The sequence below is a fragment of the Megalops cyprinoides genome, chromosome 2 (assembly GCF_013368585.1).
Source record: "Megalops cyprinoides isolate fMegCyp1 chromosome 2, fMegCyp1.pri, whole genome shotgun sequence".
Taxonomy (NCBI): domain Eukaryota; kingdom Metazoa; phylum Chordata; class Actinopteri; order Elopiformes; family Megalopidae; genus Megalops; species Megalops cyprinoides.
In genome coordinates, this window is record NC_050584.1 from 22,637,307 (window position 1) to 22,659,494 (window position 22,188).

The 22,188-nt window shown below is 41.8% G+C and overlaps 1 protein-coding gene across 2 annotated transcripts in view; it reads right to left on the reverse strand.

The window, feature by feature from the left end:
* Positions 1 to 1,037: 1,037 nt before the first annotated feature.
* Positions 1,038 to 22,188, reverse strand: part of LOC118772866 (BTB/POZ domain-containing protein KCTD1) — a 29,749-nt gene continuing 8,598 nt past the window's right edge. Inside the window, exons 1-5 of one of the 2 annotated variants that reach the window (XM_036521505.1) lie at positions 18,048 to 19,630; positions 11,469 to 11,647; positions 5,661 to 5,805; positions 4,259 to 4,564; positions 1,038 to 1,718 (exon numbers count right to left, since the gene is read on the reverse strand). In XM_036521505.1, the coding sequence (XP_036377398.1) occupies positions 1,560 to 1,718; positions 4,259 to 4,564; positions 5,661 to 5,805; positions 11,469 to 11,647; positions 18,048 to 19,604 (2,346 nt within the window). In that variant the 5' untranslated portion in view covers positions 19,605 to 19,630 and the 3' untranslated portion in view covers positions 1,038 to 1,559. Of the gene's footprint in view, positions 1,719 to 4,258; positions 4,565 to 5,660; positions 5,806 to 11,468; positions 11,648 to 18,047; positions 19,631 to 22,188 lie in introns of those variants that run through there. The other variant, XM_036521506.1, reaches the window with a different exon arrangement.

A 22,188-nucleotide genomic window follows, 5' to 3' on the forward strand; every position in this document is an offset into this window, starting at 1 on the left:
TCCCTTCTTGTGACGCAATTTTACACGGTGAACATGATGAATTTGTGACTCTTAATTTCTCCCAACAAAGCAGTGTTATTGAGAGAGAGTATTAGATCACTCTGATACATGTACAGTATCAACATACTTACTTACATATACTATAAATGCGCCTGTTACCCACTCACACCACTCAAAACTGTTAAATACTGCAAGCCTGTTTTGTTGTAAACTGTCTACTTAACACAGAGCTTCAGGCTTCCAACTTGAAGATTATCTCCACTTTTGTTAAACACTTGAACAAATATTTTGTTAAACATTTATTAACATACTTTATTACATTCCTCGTGACTTTATTTTAGTGAGCTTGTTCATCAGGACTTCAGTAGAGGACAAGTGATGTCCCAAAGGTAATACATTGATCTTCATCCAATTTTGTTAACATGTAGCGTAATGAACATCATTGATGATAATGATAATGAAACTGCAGTCAGTTGTCTTACCATTTAACCCATTTTGTTGAGTCCTTTGTTACACATCTTTATCAATGGAAAGTCCCTCAAACAGTTCATATAACAGACAAGCTGTATCATCAATGAACACAAAAGTAACATATTTTTGTCCAAAATGACAAGATAAAAAACAGAAACAAAATTATACATATTACATAGATACACACATTTTTTGCAGTCTGTCAGTTAATGGCAGATTGTGGTCAATTGTTATTCCCAGTCATTTAAATCTATTTAATTTAGGCTGGGTTAGATTTCCCAGACAAATATGGTCTTAGACATGTGCCCTTTAAAATAAAAGTCATTTTAGCAGAGCATATTGTGTCGTTACTTAAAAAAGGAAAATTCTTTACATCTATATTGACATGGATCTTCATGGCAAAGACCTATATATTGTATCTTTCCATTAAAAAATGCATTCTATTTTTTTAACTTTTATTTTTTGACATAAAATTGTCTTGCCTTTGACCTGTTTAATAAGAATTGTGTATATTTAGAATATGGAAACATTGCTAGGCATTTCACAGACCTTGCATTAAAAAACAAGATTATTTGAAGTTAATGAAAATGCCAATATGTTCACAGTTTTCCAGAGTTTATCCACTGACTGTAGTCATCTTTTTATATTGATATAATGCAGTCAAAATGTAGAGGAAGCATTGATTTAGACTGTGATACCAGTCCTCTGCAATACACCTGCTCAAAGTTGTAAGGACATTTTTATGAGATGCATCCTCAAAGTTTTAAAACAAACTTTTTACTCTGGACTCTGGGAATTCTGGGAATAAAATCTTAGTAGAAGGGTAGGGCTTCTTGAGCTTGTCAATCACAAAACTCCAGAAGGTTCAGAATTTCGTGAGATGTTCTTAGTGAAGTCTTTCAGTAATAAATTCATGTATAGTTTTTTTGTTTCATTCCCTCAGTGGTTCTCCAGATTCAAAGTCAATGCAATAAAAAAGAAAAGAAAAAAAAAGTAGGAGTCCACGGTGTCGAGTACTGGCTGCCTTTTGAAACGTCTGCTGTTTTTTGTAGTGCTCTGTGGGGGCGGAGCCTGTTGAGGGGCGGCCTCTAATCCAGCGGCTCCTGTTTTATCCGGATGACAGAGGGCCCGCGCTGCCCCCTCCGGATTTCTCTCCTCAGGACGTACTCGCTGAACTGAGAGGAGTCCACACCCCCTCCACAGGAACCCACGATCTCAAACCCGCGCTGCTGTAGCCGCTCCAGAACCTGCCAATCACAGAGGAGCATGGTTCCGTCAAAACACCACCCACAAAGCCATGTTTGTGCCAATGGAAATTAAATAAAACCAAAAAGGCTTTCTGCAGTTTGTGACAAATGATATACAAAAATATACAGTACATTGAATCCTGTTTTTCACATGATATCTTCCAAGACTGGGAAATAACAGTGGGAGGTGTAAAATTTAGAAGTCTGCTGTTTCATTTAGAAGTATCAGTAGCATCAGGAGTATCGATATTAGTAGTATGCAGAGGCCACACCCCCCACCTACCTCCTGTTATGGCAGAAAAATTACAAGCAATGTTAATGTCTTTCAACTTTTAAATCCAATAAAATTCTCATAAAAATGCCATCTTCAACTAAAGCAACATACACTGGCATTGTTGTTTAGTCATATTTTTTGCTAAGAAAACATTGCTTTAAACTTTGCACGTGTTTGGCACAGTCATTTGACCTCCTCTTGCCAAAAATCGAAATTGGTTTTTGCATAAAGCAGAGTTTGCCCACGGTGAGAGGATTTGCACTGAATGATTTCCAGAAATTTCTTCATACATCTAAAGAAACTTTTGGTATTTCTTAACGGAGGATTAAACCTGTCAAAATATGTCTATATATTTACAAATATATGTTGGCAAATTTAAAAAACAAACAAATAAACGAATAATTCGCAGAAAAAAATCATGAATCAGATGCAAATGTCAAGAAATAAATGTTTTAAATAAATGTTTTATTAAATTCAGCCTACATTTATTTTTGTGCACATTTCTGGGTATATTTTGTAACTTATTAAATTTGACCAGCTTAATCTTCTATTAGTTGTAGCTATCACTTTAGCTACAGCACTCAATTGGCACCGTTCTGAACATTTCTGCTCTGAATGCATGTACACTGCCAGGTATGGAGAAGACGCGCACACACACACACACACACACACACACAGAGTGATGTGTGCAGTGTTGTGTACTGACAGCTGTTTCTCTGTTTAACAAATAGAAAAAACTACCAGCAGAGCATGTGATTGGATTAACTACAAGTGCAGAGTGGCTCCTGACATATGTACAGTGTACAGTGGACCTTGCCAGAAAACAAATGACAGATGTACTATGTCTAAGCAGAATGTCTCAATTTTTTCCTAAACTCAATCAATATTATTTAAATTCCTGTGTGAATCATAGCTGTGTAGTTGGTGCTTAAAAGTGTACAGGCTATGCCAACTTCATAGGGGCTACCATATTTGTATCCACCCAATGTACTTTTCTCTTGTATGTGTGCATTTTGTGCACAGGGTTAAAAGGTGCAATGTTGACCTTCTTCATTTAAAATAAAGGGCTAATCAAAAAGCTACTTGAGATTAGAAAAGGAAGCAAACTATGTGTGTTTGTGTGTGTGAGTTTGTGTGTGGGAGACAGACAGAAAGGCGAGAGAGAGAGACACACACACACACAGAGAAATGGGATGAACACACAAGCACATTTTCATTTGCGACTCAACAGCTTTCCCGTTTACAGTTGCCCAATAAACCTGACAACGGTATATTCTCACTGCAGACACATGACCCCCCCCCCCCCCCCCCCACACACAATTCTTTGGTCGCATAGACGTTCTCTCCAGAAGGCACTGAGATCACATTCCATTCGAGTGCCCTCGGGGAGCACGGGTTTTTTTTTTTTTTTTTTTTTGCCACTTGGCAGCTCCGAAGCTCAGAAGCCTTCCCCAGCTTCAGGCTGGACCGCATGCCAAACTACAAAGGTCTCGCACTGCTGGCAATTTCCGTCTCCTCTCCATTAGCACAGATACAGGAGCCAGTGGCGATATGTTTTAATAACCAAACAGGATTATACCCTGCCTCCAGACAGCCTGTCCTAGCGTGCTCTTTCAAGACCCAACCCGGTCGGGGGGCCATCGAATCCACGCCCTCCCGAAATGTATGAACGGGCGCATGCCATACCCGCGGCGACCTTCTGAGGGGGCACATATGAGCGTTCGCCCCAAAGTACGCCGTTTCAGCCGTGCGGTAGCAGATGGGTCAGAGCGCGCACAGAACCATGGAGCGGCCGAGGATGAGAGACCCAAAAATGAATAGCTGGAGATCTGCATGTAGCAGAGGCGCCAGAATGCTCAGGGATGCAAATGTTCACAGACACTTATGTCCTGCTGCTTTGAGATGGCCTTGTCAGAAACAAACCCCCACAGATGACAAAAACAGACCAAAAAATTTTGCACACAAATGGGTAGTCTCCTATTCGATGGTGTGAGGGAGCTGGCCAGTGGTTCTCACAAAACAAACGAACAGGAGAAACGAACTTACAAAAAATCAAATCAATTATTTTAAAACACACAGCAAGAAACTCAGCCTTGGCCACAAGCACCATACCTGTATTTAATGCACCTTTGATTAGGCAGGTGTGGCCCCTTAACCAATGGCTGGCTTCATATGCACATCAATCACAAATTAACAACTAAGAAGCAGTCATTTTCTAGGGGGGGTGAAGGCTCTCCCTCACAGGCGGCTTTCGGCAGGGCCTCACCTGGACAGAATTGAGGTGGCAGTAGCCGTTGAGTGGGAAGCGGATGACGTGCGTGGAGTCGTGGTTCCAGCCGGCGTTGACCGAGTTGCACATGACATCGCCGATCTCAGGGAAGACATCCTCGATGAGCGCCTTGTCCCCGCTGAGGGTGATCCTCTCGCCCAGGTCGGGTGCCACGCGCACCACCAGGCACTCGCAGGGTCGCGACACCCGGCCCAGCTCCCTCTCCTGCCTCCAGCGCTCCATCTCCGCCAGCAGGGGCTGCAGCTGGAAGTACCGCGCCTCCTCATACAGCAGGCTGTAGTCCTGAGTAAGGGAGGGACACAGAGGGAGGAGATTATTATTATTTAACACATAGAGCACAGCTACTACATCTCCTCCTAATACAGGAGGCTGTAGTCCTGAGTAAGGGAGGGACAAAGGAGGTGAAGATTATTATTATTTAACACATAGAGCACAACTGCTACATCTCCTCCTAATACAGGAGGCTGTAGTCCTGGGAGAGACACAGAGGGTGAAGATTATTATTATTTAACACAGAGTACAGCTAGAAGTACCACACCTCCTAAGACAGCAGGCTGTAGTCCTGAGTGAGGGAGGGACACAGAGGGGTGAATATTATTATTTGACATATAGAGCAAAGATACTAGTACCTCCTCATCCTACAAGTACCACTCCTCCTAGTACAGGAGGCTGTAGCCCTGAGTGAGGGAGGGACACAGAGGGAGGAGATTATTATTGTTTAGCATAGAGCACAGCTAGAAGTACCATGCCACCTCGAACAGCAGGCTGTAGTCCAGAAGACTGAACAGAGTGAGGGAGTGAGGGAGAGGGGGAGAAAAGGAGAGGGCAGCAGCGTGGTCTAGTGGTAAGGGGCAGGTCGTATAACCTCAAGGTCTCATCCCCAGGTGTAGCACTGCTGTTGTACCCTTGAGCAAGGTAATTGACCCCTATTGCTTCAGTAAATGTCCAGTTGGGTAAATTATGATATCCAAGCTATGTACGTCGCTCTGGATAAGGGCATCTGCCAAGCAAGCAAATAAATAAATGAAGAGACCTCATGAACACTACAATAATATCAATACTTAATGCTTGGCACAAGTTGCTAAACATCCTTATTCAAAGTGCCATATACAGTCTTTTACAAATAACCTGACAATGACATACATACAGTACATCACGCCTTCAAACCGCCCCTAATGCACAAGACTCTTTTCTTTTCTGAGACTTGAACATGCTACTAAAAAACAGCGGTGGCTGTGAAAAAACATTCCAGTGTGCTCACAGAAGGGAGATTTTAATAGCACAGTTAATGGGGGCATGCTGTGCTGACACAGGTTTTGGAACAAAAGAAAGTGCCTCCGTGGTGCCCTTGAAGCAAGCAGACACACACCATACTTACTTTGAAGTCGTCGGGGATGAGGAGTTTGGAGGTCCTGAGGAAGTTGAGGATGTACCGGAACATGTGGCCGTCTCTGTCGATGAAGTAGTGCTGTTTAAGGCTGTCCAGCACGATGGGCTCTGTGCCATCGAAGAGCCGGCCAATTCTGGGGGGGGGGGGTGGGAGAGAGAGAGAGAGAGGGGTGAGTTATACAAGGGCCTGTCAATAACTGCTGCTTTTCAAAGGGATAAATCCAGTCCCATGATGATTTTATTAAAGGGTTAGAAGTTTGAAGAAAACAAGACAATGCTTGTATTTAAAAATGCTACAATTAAAACAATCAAACACAAAAATCTGATTTGGTTAACTAGTTTGAAAAATAAAACAAAACATGTTCACTATATTCACCTCAGCTGCAGCCTAAACTAATGGTTTTCTCAATGCAACTGCTTAAAATTTTTGACACTAGAAAAAAAATTATCACACACATACATCTCAAAGAAAGGAAGACATTCTCAATTGTGATGCTGATCACAGTAGTTCAAGCTGCCTGTTAAAGTACATTAGCAGAGTCTAGAAGTCCTCTGGTCTATCTCTCAGTGTGCTATGATGCTTCACATGCTGTGGTGTTACAACAGAGTGGGAGTCCTGTCACAGTCTGTGGATCCTGCAAGACATGACCTGCAATGCAGTCTGGGAAATTACCTCTAACAAGTGAGAGTCTCATGAAGGACTTACAGGTTATGGTAGGGCAGTGCTTATGAGGGAGTGGGAGGCGTGTGTGTGTGTGTGTGTGTATGTGTGTGTGTGTGTGGGAGGGAGAGAGGGAGAGAGAGAGAGAGAGAGAGAGAGTGTGTGTGTGTATGTGGGGGGGATGATCTTGCCTCTTCCTTTCAACCTGATTTCATTAAATCAGACTAATTGGACTGCACTGTACCATGACATAGGAGGTGCCTCTAACAGTTTCAGAATCTCAGAAAAACTGAAGCGAATTAATTCTCCACAGGGAATCACATGCATATACTGTATCCATACACATATACACAAACATACTGTACAGAAATGTATTGATGGTCAAGGGTGTAAAAAAAAAAAAAAAATATATATATATATATATATATATATAAATTTTTTTTTTTTTACACCCTTGACCATCACTACATCACAACAGAAAATGGCCTTCAAGTAACTTTATTTTCCTTATGGACACACTTCAACTGTTTTGTTCAACAATTCAAACATAAATCATCATGGAACTAAAGTCCTTTTTCACAAGAAAGACATTAATAAGAAATACACCATGATTCAGCTGCCTGCCGTGTTTCTTGCAATAAAGGGGGCTTCAGGACAAAGGAAACATGGCCCGCATTAGACGTCAATCCAGATCTTTTGGGGGTTTTTTTCGGCTTTAAACCTGACGGAATCGGAAGGGGGGGCCAGTGCCGTTACGCGTTGTGGCAGGGACGTCTCAGCATGTCACATTCACACATCATCACCATCAGATGGGGCCTGTCCAGAGCGGGGAAAGGGTGGGTGGGGTGTGGGTGTTGGAGACACCGTCAAGTGAGATGTCTTCTTTATCATAATCCCCGCCGATTCTGCCTGCTCTACGTCTCCTCTCGTGTCCCCTCTGCACGTGTCACTGCCCATGCTGTCACCACCGGTGTCAGAGCGGGGTCAGAGATTCAAAATGGCAGACGGAACGCAGGGAGGAGGAACCTCAGATGAATCTTCTGAAGAAAACTCAGTGACATGTTGTTTTTGTGATGGGGATGCGAGTCCAAGATACAGATACACAGAAGATCCCTTAATGAGGCCTAGGGTTCTTCAGCTGCAAAAATCAATAGTCAACCTTACTACCCCAGATCATGCAACATGTACTGTTTTTCACATTTGGAGCTTGAAGTAAGATCGAAGCTTTAAGGAAAAAAAAAAAAAATTAAAACTGGACAAATAACCCCCTGGGTAAGTGTTTAAACTGTAATCATAACACACACGCTCAATGTAAGGAGGTCAATGACTGTTCTATAGTCAATTTATAAACTTTATATACCATATGTCCAGAAACCTTTTCCCTTGGTTTCATTTCCACACTAGGTGCATTTATCATTTTTAAATACATGTTTTGAGAAATACCCTCAAAGTACTTTTCCCAAATGTCAGGTTATTGTTTTTAATGTTAAAACTGTTGTCTTAATTGATGTACAAAATGTAGATTATTTCTAAGCAAATCAATTTCCCCCCACACAATGCAGTGCTATATTGCAAAATAATTAATTAGTTTCATTGTGTGATGGTTTCGCCATGCGCTGGGCATGAAATGTAATTCATCCCTATCGACAAAAAAAGGGTGATAAAAAGATACATAGATATAATAAAGCATGTCCAGAGAGTTAAGATAGAGCAACATGGCCTGGTAGAACGGTCAAACCCATCTGGTAATGACCGCTCGGAGGCAGCCCCCTTCCTGTGGCAAACCCCGAGGCAACCTGTGCACTTAAGATGGCTGCCTCCAGATGGCACGGGCAGCTTTGGAGTTTTACCGCTTTTATGACATCTGTCAGAATAAATAAATGATACATGGGTGATTCGCTTTACCTTCAGTTTTAAAGGCCTGGGGCATGAAGGCACTCCAGAGCTCAGTGCCTAACAATAGCAGGGATGAAAAAGAAAAAAAAAAGAAAAAAAGAAAAATTAAATCATACCTTGTATTGTCAAGATCAGGAAATGTCAGTGCTGGGTTATGGAACAAGCGACTTGGTGTGAAAACGTTTCAGGTGTCACCACACTGGTAGAGAGAGTCTGGTCAAATTTGGCTGGGAGAAAAACCTTTCCATGGACAGGCCTCAGAAACATACACTGGGAATGATCTGCAGTGATTGTTCAGAAAGCAAAAGCGCATTTTGTGATCCAGATTCCAGGTGACCTGCTCTGAGTTTCAGATTGAATCAGACCCCAAGTTTATATTCTGTGAAATCAAAACCCAAAAAGAGGGAGGCTGGAGGTGGACATGGATAGCCTGTCATAGCCTTGTGGGTCTGGATCTCACCAGGACAATACTGACATGATGGAGAGATGGAGGGAGGACAGACACCAATCTCAGCAAATCTGGGCACTCATGTCCTCCTCACCGCTGAGTTCAACAGTATCTACGGCAACGGGAACAATGACAGAACGCTGAGTATCTCCCAGTTCCCCTGCACAGGAAGCGGACATTGGCTGACGTGAACAACGAGGGTGAAACCAGACAAGCAGTCTTTGAACTCAGCTGGTTTTCGCTGGAAAACAAACATCCCAGCAAGACAGGTAATGATGATAATTTGATTTAAGACAGAAAGGGACAGCTTTCCAAAAAGATATGCTCCTCTTATGTTGTCAGGGGTCGCATACAATTCATCTGCTGCTAAACTCAAGAAAACAGCTCTTTCTTGAGTGGAAGATAATATTTGACTGTATGGCATCTGCGATTAGCATCCACTGTACTGGAGGTATGGGGATTCTGGACATTGAGTCTTCAAATTAAAATAAGCTACTATTCTTATGTTCTTCATCATGAGACAGAGACTAGAAAGACACAAATGAGCACATGAAACAGATCAGTTACCGCAGTGGTTAGCAAGAACATGTGTTCTGTCATAAAAGAAGCGCAACTGAGAAGTGTTAAGGATCAATAAAATGAAGATGATAATAATAATAATGTGAGACTGCGAAGAAACAATACCAGATTCTGTAATTACAGGGGAAGAAGGTAAAAGAAAATAAAGGCTCTCTGATGGACATGTTGAATTCAGACAAGAAACATGAGTATCAGAGAGAGAAGAGGAAAAAAAACTCAATTGTCTACATAGAGTTCTTAGAAGAAGCCACAGAGAACAATGAGAGAAGCCAAAGATGACCGCACAAAGACTACAGATCCTAAGTAAATAATCCTAACTAAATAATTCTACCACGCAAGCTCTACCCTACTATATCACACCACAGTACCATATCTGACATCACGTGTTTGAAGGGTAATTATGTGATCCTATCTGATACTGTATCTATACAACCAAACCACGTGAACCTATACAATGTATAATCTTCCATACACTGCCTAACTGAACTGTACATAAATATTATTTCTTCTATATTAACCCTAACTTACCATACTGTAACTTTGCCCTATGATACAGTGTACCCACCCCATATACCCTCAACCTGTGTAACACCCCAACCTTACCCTGTTCATCCTACCATATTTACATACCAGGAAGTCACTGTGTCAGATCTCACTTACCCACTTATATCATTCTACTATACTGTTGCTACAGCAACTGCTAAAAATGAATAGCAGAAATACATATCTGAACCTATATATCTGAACACTGAGTGCTTTCTTGCCCTAATATTATATACCGGAGCCAGACCAGCTTATTACACTATAGTTACTGTAACTTACTAAAACACAGAGATATAAATATGGAAATTCATGGTTATAATTCTGCATAAAAGGCGATACCAAAGGCTCCCACAGGCAAACACAGTCAGATCACTAGCTGCAACACTGCACTGCAGCTGGAAGTTTGACTCATTCCACCGAATGTTGCATGACATTAATTGCGGCTGTCACAGTTGAAATGAACCAGGCATGGAGCTAATGAAGACAGACAAGACGAGCAACAACAACAAAAATATACTTGAGCGTGATATCGATTTCACACACCGAATCGATGCCCTCAAAGAGCCACGCGGGCAACGCTGTTAACAGCCCTGCTGAGCAGACGAGCGCGCGCTCTCCGCCCACCCAACAGCCTCAGATGACTGACCCACCTTTTAGAGGCTGAGTATGGAGAAAAAAAAAGGAATGTGAGGGTACGAGAGCAGCAAACAGTCATGGCTGTGTCGGCAGGAGTCATCTCTAACCAAGGGTGTCTCGGGGCCCAGAGCGATTCTGTCCTTTCAGTTGACAGATGCGTCAAAACAGTCCGATCTAACGAGTCACCTCATCAGATCCCTGCCGGGCCCCTGGAACAGGCCGTGAGCTTTGCTGTGCAAATATAAAACAGCACTTCCATTTTATACGATTACAACAATCCACTCATTTCCCATGCTCTCCTCAGTCAGTGGCTCAGTCTGCGCACTGTAAAGGTCACATTTAGACACATGATGCAAGGCAATTTTCTTCTGCAAAGGGTCTTTTCAGATAATTCACTGGAAAATATATATCGTAAAACAGACAGGACGCTTTTAAAGACTCACGCGCTGAATGAATAAATTAAAGAGGGTCTATAAGCTGCTCCTCACAAGCGGAGGTCTTGTAAACGAAGTGCTATTTATATATTAATAAACTCATAGTTGGCAAGAAGCAGTGTGTGGAAGGTTTTAAGGTCTTTTAATCAATGATACATCTAAACACAGCAAATAACTAAAGGCTAACACAATGCAGGGGGAATATGCCATGTTGTGTTATGGTATAACACACTAATCTAATCTGGGCCACTATAAAACAGGTGTGTGGCAGTGGGTAGCTGATTTTTTGTTTTAGCAGGCTAGCTGTGCACTCAAGGAGGGTTTTGGTTTGATGTTTTGTACTTTTACACTATATTATTTGGATTTTTTTTTAGTTTCATTCCTTTTGTTTGGTTTTTTGAGAGAAGCATTGGCCAGCTTTCATACACAGATGTTTTATGTTAAATTGTTTGTATGCAGCTCTAACAAAGACCTACAATGGCTGGGAAGAGAGGTTACCCACTACCCACTGAATTCCCCCGGCATGACAACCTGTCCAGCATCCATTTAGTAAGAGTTTTATTAGGCATGAAAGGAGGCGTGTTCTCGTTAAGCACTTACCTGGACTCGGGGTACTTCGTTAGCGTGGCGAGGCTGCTGGTGTACATGTGACCGCCCACGTCGATGTGCACAGGGGCGTTGGACTTGGTGAGTTGTGCGGGAGTTGGTATTCCCTGGCTGCTCAGAGGAGAGGCTGGCGATCTGGTTATCATGGGTCTGGACATATTGGCTCGGTTATCCTGTCAAACGAGCAAAACACCAAAGATAAATACACTACAGAATGCCGACATTCAATGCAACAGAGTGAAACTCAGTGAATGAGTCAAGTCTTTGTGTCCATGTACCTTTGAGGTACAGGACTCCTTGATCTGAACACATTTTTGAGATATGGTTGACTCAAACATGACAGTTTAAATTTAAGATCTGAGATTGACAGACATCAATAAACCAAGAACCAACCTTTTCCATTCCATGACACAGTAAAACACAGCCTAAAACTAGATCACGGATGCTATTCAGAAGCCTCTGAACCTGAACGGCAGCAATGGGAAGCTACCCAAAGATGAATGTTGTGTACCCAACAGGACGGGTCACTTAAATTATGGAGCTCTTTGTGTGCGGCTTCCTTGCATTTCAGGAAGGGAAATACAACACCAGTCAGACCCAATAAAAATTTCAGCAGCAAAAATTGCAGGAATCACAGCGAAGAAACCCGTGGCAAATTCCCCAACATGCCTCTACCTCGTCGAAGGGGAGTTCACCCTGCCGTGAGGACGGACTCTCCCTCGTACAATCTTAATGGGGTGGTCAATAATAGATGAATGATTCTGCTGTTGGTTTCGGCTCAGGTTGTTGATGGCGTTGTGGCTGGCAGTGATCCCTGACTGGGGACAAAGCGACAATGGCTGGGAGAGGGCAAAAAAAAGGAGGCTGCCGAGCTGGAGGGAGGCAGTCACCGACCCCCTGGGATAACGAGCACTGCTGCTGTCGGCTTCGAGGGGGACATCCGATACAGAGCTGGAGTGCTCTCAAACAGGATTCAAATTTAGGACATGGATGCAGCACTGCTGAAACAGGTCGCGCCTCTTCGCAAAAATGAGCCACCCCACAGAGCTTTTCTGGAAAGGAGCATTTGCAAACACCTAAATGCATACTACAGTTTGGATGGGGGGTTCATCACAATGTCCATGCCCAGTTTATAGAATGATTTCACTATCATTACATTATTTACATTTAGCAGATGCTCTTACCCAGAGTGACTCACATAGGTTACAATTTTTTATGTTATCTACTTATACAGTTGGATTTTTACTCAGGCAATTCTGGGTTAAGGAACTTGCTCAAGGGTACAGTGGTGTTGCCCCAGCAGGGAATCGAAACAGCAACCTTCTGGTTACAAGCCCTGCTCTGTACCACTACATTACACCGCATTACATGCCACAACGGTCTTGTATCTACTCTCAGTAGACCCAGACAAGCAAACACATGGTACGTGGATAAAGGGCCTCAAGATCGAACATAGGCTTGACTCCATCTAAATTCAATGCCATCTGTCTTTAAATATGAGTGACAAATTTACATATAAGGATGCGTTACCCTTGTTTGATTCTTAAGTTCTTGTATATTTCCAGAGCTGCAAAAAATAACTTTTCTGTAAGGTGTCTTGCCAATATCACTTGTCCAGTATTTATAAAGATTGTATCTTAAGTTGATTACTCATACTGAGAGCTAGTGAGCATTGGGGTCAGATTTTAATAGAGGCTTCAGGCTAACTTGACCTGCCCTTCAATGTGCTCCAGCATTATTCAGACAAAAAGAGATTCATCCATATTGGATCATCAATGTTCTGGACCCCGGAGGAGAAGTGACACTTTACCATACTGTCAAAAAAAAGGTCAAAATGAAGATGACCACTACTGGGACTAGAATTTGTCAATTCATACAGTTTTATACAGCTGTTAATAAAAAAAAACATCATTCACAACAAGCACATCTTGTAAATGAGAAGCCATATCCCCTGAGATTTACTTCTTTTTGAAATCAGGATTATGTAACATCAATCTAAATGTGAATCAGCTTAAAACCAGCAGGACATGTTGAGACCCAAACAAATATGCCAAAGCAAAGTATTACTTAAAGCGGCAAAATTGTTTTTATTTTATCACAGAAAAACTCCTCAAAAAGGACCTACCAAAAAGGAAGACAAAGGAGGGAATGTTACAGCTATGGTAAATATCATCACAGAAGCTTCTTGAGGTGGCCGCTCACCTACACAACTGACAAGAGCTGGAAACGGGCCTTTGCTTGTAGGCTGGGACTTGAGCTGTCAGCACTGGTGTGCCACATTACTAAGTATCATACCCATATGTCTGTTACCACGCCCACGCTATGCACGTCGATTTGGATAAAAGCGTCTGCTAAATAAATAAATGTAAATGTAAATGTAAAATAACCTCACCACCAATGGATGTTCAAATTTGCCTTTATTCACAGATGGGCTTCTTTTCATCAACGTCAAGTCTTCTGATATTGCAGGTCATGTTGGTTGACTGGCTGCACTGCTACACACAAAGCTACATACTTTTCACACTTTTATCAGATGTAAAGGTGACCTCTGACCTCTAGTTATGTGTACTGTTGTGAACGTTACTGGTCAGTATTTAGGAAGCCACTGAAAAAGGATCACTGAAAAATTTCAGCATCTTCTGTTAAAAACCCAGAAAACAGGATGAATATTCCAACTCAATATCAATGAATATTTAGCTAAGAACAGAGTAATTTCATCTGGTCTTGCAACAAAATATACCCATAAGACTTGTCTGGACTAGATATTACCATGATCAAGACCAACAACCATCCTAACCATCCAAAGCCATTTCACAGAATGATCCAAATAATTACTTTACCTCGGCATACATGATATCCTACTCTCTCCTACTCTACCTGTGTCCATTTGGCCTTCACAATGAAGAGACCTTAGCATTTGTGAATGAATTTTTTGATATTGTGGAAACTAATAACGTTTTTGGGGTTCTCCATACTTTCATGCTGAGCATCTGACATTGAATTCTTGGGCTTACAGGCGAAACGCCTCCTGTTTGCATTTACAGTATGAATTTTACTGATTAATGATACTGAACATGAGGTCCCCTTAAAAAGGTTGTTTAGAGTGCTTTCCGCAATGGTCCAATAATAAAATACCCTGAGTTATTACACATTTCAAATACATATTCTATAATCAGCCAACATGAAATGTTAATAACTGGTATAATAATACTGTGAACATTGACAATAATACATTTGCATAGCTTAACATGTAAGGCATAACGCCTTTGCTGCAACACTGATAGGCACTTATGTTATACTACTTTAGACGCTACTGTGATGGATCCTCTACCTCTCCTAGCATTCCAGAACCTATGAGAAAAGGGAAGATTAAAGCTATTCAGTTGTGCCATCCAATTTTTACATTCCATTTACCCAAAAACTAAAAAAAGGTTATTATTTCAAAGTTTAACAAAAAAATCATAAAATCAATTTCATGGAGCACAACTAATATTCTAAGACCTTGACCTGAATGTCAGAAATGGCCTATTCCCTCATAATCTCATTTACCTGCAGGGCAATTATCTGCACACCCCACTGAATTTGGAGCTGCAGTCGCAAGGATTACAAAGATGGCACAGTCAATTTAGTTTTTAATAACTATAAACCACATCTTTACCAATAGTGCTTTAACACACATGCAGCAAGCATATGCAACCATATACATACAGAATAGGTACAGTAAAAAAGCCTTACTGCAACATTTAAAGGTTTATTGCTGGAAATTCAAATTGTGTTGAAACTCATGGCAGATTGCAATCAAACCAACAGACTGCATTCAGTGTTATCATGTTCATGCTTGGCCCCACTCTCCCCATTAACCAGGAATGATCTTCTTCATATTATTGACCACTAAAGTGTTCCCTTCCCCACACTCATCAGATATTGACTAATACCATCTTTTAACAGGATATACATTAAGCTAAATACGTACCCACTGGTTATTAAGTGTTAGTCCAGCCCATGTGCATTGGTTCAGCCTTTGCGGCTATTCGAGGCGAGATACAAGATGAAACCGTTCTAGATGGGAAGCGCTGAAGGAGTAGAGTGGCGTCTATTCCATCAAACCACAATATGCTTTGTCTATCTTTGAGTAAAAAATGTAAGACAAGGTGTATCTTTTTGTCAGTTAAGGACAAAAATGAACTGAAATGATTAAACAGAACTTACACTGATGATTGCGTGTAACTTTAAAAAATAATCGAAGTTATAGACCAAACGTATGCAGTAACTTAAATTAACAACAAAAAAAGTAACAAAAAAGCAACTCTTTCACACATGGCCTTTGAATTACCTGGACCAGGACTAGGAGAAACACAGATGCGTGAATCTCCTTTAAAGGGAAGAATACCCAAACTATAGCTTAATTAAATAAATACATTCCAGGCCAGCTCCCTCCATTTGTTCCACAATGGAAGAATAACAAATACACTTCAGAACCATTTCTATTGCTTACCACTAGCTCCACTCATCTTCAATTGCTTCCTATCATTCCCGTTCACAGCCCCCCCCCCCCCCCCCCCCAAATCCTCTGAGACCATCCAATGGTAGACCAACTATACACATTACACTTAATGGTTGACAAATTCCAACTGTCTTTGTTTTTCTTTTGCAAAAATTCCATTTTATCTCTTCTGCTCACCAATGGTAGAATGACCTGCCTGCCAGTATTAGAACAGCTACGTCTCCTGTTACCTTTTGCTGTGCTCTAAAGAAACACATCTTTAAATAGCATCTACACTTTTCCCATGTTCTTTGTGTCCTCCGTTTGTGTTTTGATCCAATTACGTACATTTATGTAGAGCAGGTGTTTTTTGGTAATTGATTACTAGTCTCCCAGCACATCCACCCCTTGAAGAAATCACTCATTGGCATTTAGCTGCTGAACTGATGAATTACATACATTACTGTATTACTTGTGTTTTTATTTAAATATGAATAATATGGCAATGATTTACTCAACATCTTTATTCTAGTTAGTTCATTTTATTTGCAGTCCATTTGTAATGAGCTGGTGCAATGTCACTCTGGATAAGTACATCAGCTTAATAAAATGAATTTCAAAAATTACCAACAAAACAAAATGTCAGCTCCACAAAGGAAATTCACCTCAAAAGCACATGATACATGAACCTACGGAACAATTTGGACTGACTCAAGTAACCCAGTTCCAGTACACACAGTGTCTTTTCTAGGGTTTCTGATTGTGCTCTCTCTCTTAATGGATATTATAGGTTTACCTATAATTTCATGTGGTACAGTTAAGCAAATTCCCAATTAACTGTGACCCTTTAAGACACTTATAATGTTGGGTGATTGCTAAAATTCACTCGGTGAGACAGAACACCCAAGGAAACGTAAATCCAACAATACCAGGTCTGAAGCCAGCCCTTGTCCGTCAGTGAACTTTAAAAAAAGGAACATTTATCTTTGCACCATTTTCTCCACAAGGTTGTCCAAGACCGGTCAAGGACCTTCTGCCAGCCCCCCCCTCCCCTGACAGTGAAGGGGCACTCTAGAGTTTCAGGGCTCGGATCAACGGCAAAACCCCAAGGAGCTGCGAAACAAAGGCAGTTTCCCACACAGGCGATTCTGGCATTGAACAAGACAAATATAAACTCCTTTCTAAGGCTGCCCTCTTCCTCCCTCCTCCTCCTCGTTATAAACACTTTGCGGGTTTTGCGGTCACACCTGAGAATTTTACAGTCATTTCATCCACACAGAGATGGGTTTCTTGCGAGCACTCTCTCCCTCTTTACCTCTGGGCTTCTCCCTTGAAGCCCAGCAGTGGTGCAGTGCAGTTAAAATATCCGTCCTCAGCATGTAGTCACTCAAAGCAACAGTGGTACACTTTGTAAAGTAGCTTTCCCTCTGCAGAATTTACAACGTACATACACTGTTTTTTCCTCTATAACACATGCCCTTCACAACAATGACAAATTATGTGAAAGGCTGTCGCTACGTAAACAAAAAAAAAAAAACAAAACAAAATACAAAAAAACAACTCCACCTGTCATACGGTCTCACACTCTAAATAAAAGGAACTGAATAACCGATAAAAGATGAAAATGAAATATGCATTAAACATTCACAAGATGATCCAGAGGTTCTAAAAAAAAACGTAAAAACAAGGCAGCATTATATCTACCTTGGAACCTACCTTGCAATGAAAGCAATTTAATTATGGCATAAATTATTCGATGAGGTGAAAATAAACATGAATATGACGAACCCAAAATTAACACATTTATTTACATTTCAAGGTCACTGTCAGCATCTACCAGGGAGGAAAATACTTTGCAATGACATTCAAATACACACAGATAAAAGATGGGCAAAAGTTTATGGAAGTTATTTAAAACGGCGGTATGACATAAAAGGACAACAAAAAGATGCGGATGCGAAAGTGCTTTGATGCGTTCCGAAAACAAACTACACAAGCCTTGTTCGCCAGAGAGCATCGTTACATCGGTTGCACGACTTGCAAAAACTTTTTTTTATTACACAGTACGATGAAAGGTGAATCGCCTTTACCTGCGCTGGCAGTACAATAGCCGGCGAAGGAGTGACAGTCTGCCCATTTGACTCGTGTAGAGCAGACGGCTGTGGGTCAGTTCTCACAGCGACCACGCTGGGGGAATCATCGCGCTCCACTGGTCGCACGCAAAGCTTTTTAGGGGAAGCCGGTCCGGATACATCTACCGGGTAGATTGGCCGCGGCCGTTTTGTCGCTTTGTGCGGTTTAATTTCTAAGCCATCGTCTATCTGGTTCACATAGGGGACCACCAGTTGGAAATGATGCTGGGTCCCATTGGCCGTTTCCGGAGCAACGTGGAGAGGCGCTAACTTTGACCCGATGCCAGCGATGCTGTTCAAAGTCGCAATGGAGACGGCACCGATGCAGTGGTTCGTGTACGTCTTTGACAGCTTCGCAGCCCTCGATAACATTTGCATCCTCGTGCCCAGAAGGTTTTTGCCAATCGCTTTGTTTTCGTACCAGGTCATGTCACTCTCACTGCAATGATCCCGCGGTCTCTGAAAAAAAGCCTTGCAAAGCGGATTCCGCTTAGAAATATATTTCACAAAGCTCGCGTAAGGACAGAACTCCGTGCCAGTTTCGTACATGCGGGGCAAATTGTCGTCGTCAGTGTCTGTTCTTTTTTTGCTCCATGACGCTGATCTTGATTTGTGATACGGCCCCAGCGCTTTGAAGTATATAAACTTTCTTCCATCTTCATCAATCGCGAGTCCGAACGAGTCCTCCTCAAGCTCTCGCTGGTTCTCCCTTCCTCTGGTGCAGAAATACATGCAGGTCTCAAACCACACTTTGTTTAACAAACCGAAAGGCGTGTTCGTGTTAAACACGCTGGACGTGTACAGTTTCCTCAAGTCAGCCCTGGTTATTGCTTGTTTTTGCACGACGGGACCCGCACCTTGTTCTTCCAGCTTTCTTATCACCGCTGCCAGCGTCAGGTTAGCACTCCTCAGTTCGGGATCTTTGGTGAGATCCAGAGTGCGACAGTAAGGCGGCTCATTCAGGTACCTGTTCAGAGAGCTCCTGATACTGATTAGAGAGGACTTGCTGTACAGCTGCCCACTCTTTGAACGCGCCTCTGCATAGAAGGACCTGAGCACCTTGCACAGCGCCTCCTTGTCCATAGTTTCAAAGTCGGGACTTTGGGATTTTTCGCTCAGGTATTCCCGGAAGATCCTGACCGCATACCTGGTGGCTAAACGAGTGTTCTCACTCAGTCTCGATCGGTCCGACCGATGGAGATCGCCTTCAAGCTCCGAGTCCAGCCCGGGGATGTGAAACGGGTCTGTCACCGAGTCCAGCTCACTGCACCGGTCCGTATTCCGCATAAGGACCGCTTCCGTCTCCACAGCAGAACCGTTTTCGGGGTCCACACTCTCTGCCTCCCACTCCAGTCCCACGTCTTCCTCATCCTCATCTTCCTCATCACCCGTTATCTGTATTTCTTGAATCTCGTCCTCCTCCTCCTCATCGCTTTTCTCCAGGTTACTCATTTGTTCATTTTCGGTCCCCTCTGCGTCGGTGAAGCAATCTCCGCTGCCAGGCATTCTCGCCATATTGCAGTCTCTCTGTCAGTCCTCGGGCAGGGCGCATGCGCTATATTGGACCGCAGCGCTAAGAGCTTTTGTATTTAGTGACCTTCAGCTACAGGCAGACTGCTTCTTAAAGGTACAGAGGCTGAACGCTCCAAAAAAAAGAGAAAAGGGAGGCGTTTTAATAAATCATGGTTCCCCGCAGAAACAGTCTGCAGTAGCTAGTATTGGACCGATTAGGTCCAACTAAGTAATAGGCTTTCCAGTAATGTTTTATTGCCAATAACTCCAGCAACGGTGAAACAAAACCAATACTCAAACACACCTGCTAAGTATTAGAGGGGAATGTAACCCGTAGCCAGCTCATTATTTAGGAGTTTTGGGAGTTTCTTTTTAAAACACCGTTAACTGTATTATTGCTTAATTTGCATTTCGCCAGTTGCATAGGTTTTCATACAGTAGCCGAGCTTTTTCTCCGGTACAGCAACACAATGCATGAAAAGTAGTATCTTGATTTAAAATGTTAAAGAGTGTCGATTTAACGCTCACCGCCATCAATCTGGGTAGAAACGGAACAAAGTGCACAAATGCACATTGTTTATGAAGGACGTTTAAGGCATAGGTAACAGGTTTATGTCAGCACTGTGATGTAAAAATGATCAGATGGCATCACTGTCAAGAACACAGTGAAATAGAGCAGCATTCATCCATCTTCCTAAATTCGATGTCTGTGATCGCTGTCGGAATTGTGTTGAATGACATCCCCTCTCAATCACTTTTGTACAACACATGATCAGACCAGACCAACCGCTAACTCCGCCATAGGTAGTTCTGCGGCACAGAAACAGCAGCTAGACGTTGCTAAAAGGTGAAGGCCATGTTCAGGTTTATGTGATCTGACAGCACTCTGTTATTGCCAATGGGATTTTGCCAAAGCTATGTTTTCTCACTTCCATTCTCTGATGGATTTCTCACGATGTTGACCTTAGATAACCTATCATAACACATGTCTGAGACTAATGTGCTACACGCACGCAGCGTCAGACTTGCTGAGATCATGCCTGTGCATGGTCAGTCCAATCGGACGCAAGCTTTCAGACTCGGCTGGCCACAGCCTCAGAAACTGTACCAGTTCTGTAGGAAGGCATTCACATACACTGCTTGTTTAGAGATGACAAATCTGGGGTTTACAAATATGGAGGCTTTCACTTTTACTTCAAATACATAGATTAAAGATGACAAAAATTGCCACTTTTAAATTAATGGTCAGAGGTGTTGGATCTGGGGGCAGCAGCATGCCCAATAATAAAATAAAGTAATTGAAATGCATATTCTTTTCTTAAGCATTGCCATGTTGTAGGAGATCAAATTGATGCATTTTGTGAGCATATAGTAGTAGAGGGTTTCAGATGATTTCCAAGACATCCTTACAAGAGATGGAGTGGAGCTGCTAAATGGTTATGGATTTCCACAATTCAGGCTAATCAATACATATATAGATGAAATCCACCTGAACATATCTGATTACATGGTCAAACAGTCACTTTTAGGCCAACACATTCACTTCATCATCTTCAATTACACTTGCCCATATTTGGAATATTAGAAATTTATAAGAAAAATTCAGTATGAATATGTTTTCAGTGACTGCCCTCTGATCTAATAAAGTACATGCTCAAGAATTCCTATTCAGTAATATTCAAAGCTACAGTCAAGGGTAATAGGGAAACTATATTGATAACTTATCAAAAAGGAAGAATGTTATTAGCTGTCAGCATTTCTTCTGCAAAACTCAATTTGATAATACACATGCAATCATAGGAATTTATTATTTTACCATTAAAAATTCAGCGCTTCTGCCTTAAACCTCTCCTCACAAAAAGTGTCCCCTGGGCATATGTGACCTCAATTGAACAATGCATTCCCCCACAGGCTATCTTTATCATTGCACACAAATGCCTCAAAGCCCCTTTCGAAAATATTCACTTGGCTTAATGACTTATTTTTGAGAGCACTGCAGTTTACTTTTATGAGTATAGCCCAGTTGGAGCCCCATATTCACAGGCAACACAATGCTAGATCAAGACAGCTGAAAAGGTGAACATGCAAAGTGCAAAGATTTCTTTTCTTTTTTTTTTTTTTTTAGAAAATGCTATGATTCTGTTTAAGAAACTGATGAATAAATATCCAAAAAAAAAACATGTTTGTTGCATTGATTGATATCAATCAGCACAACCTAAACATCATATTTTACATTTTGATTTTATGCATGAGGGTTTCCCAGCATTGAGAAGCAATCTGTCTTAAAGATGTTCACAGGGAATGATGAAACATGACATCTTGGTCCATTGGTGGTTCGCTTGAGAATACATCTTTCAATACATTTAGATTTGATCACCATCTAGTTAGCTGAGAAATGACTATCATGCATCATTGTTGTCATGATTTTTTTTTTTTTTTGAAAGGAGCACGGCACACACACCCATATTAACATTCGCAGACCCCAAAACCAAGTACTCTCTCATCTTGATACTGTCCTTTTGTGCAGCTGGACAGTGACATGAATACAACAGGCTTGACTGGCTAATACTCCTGGAAGCAAATGCAA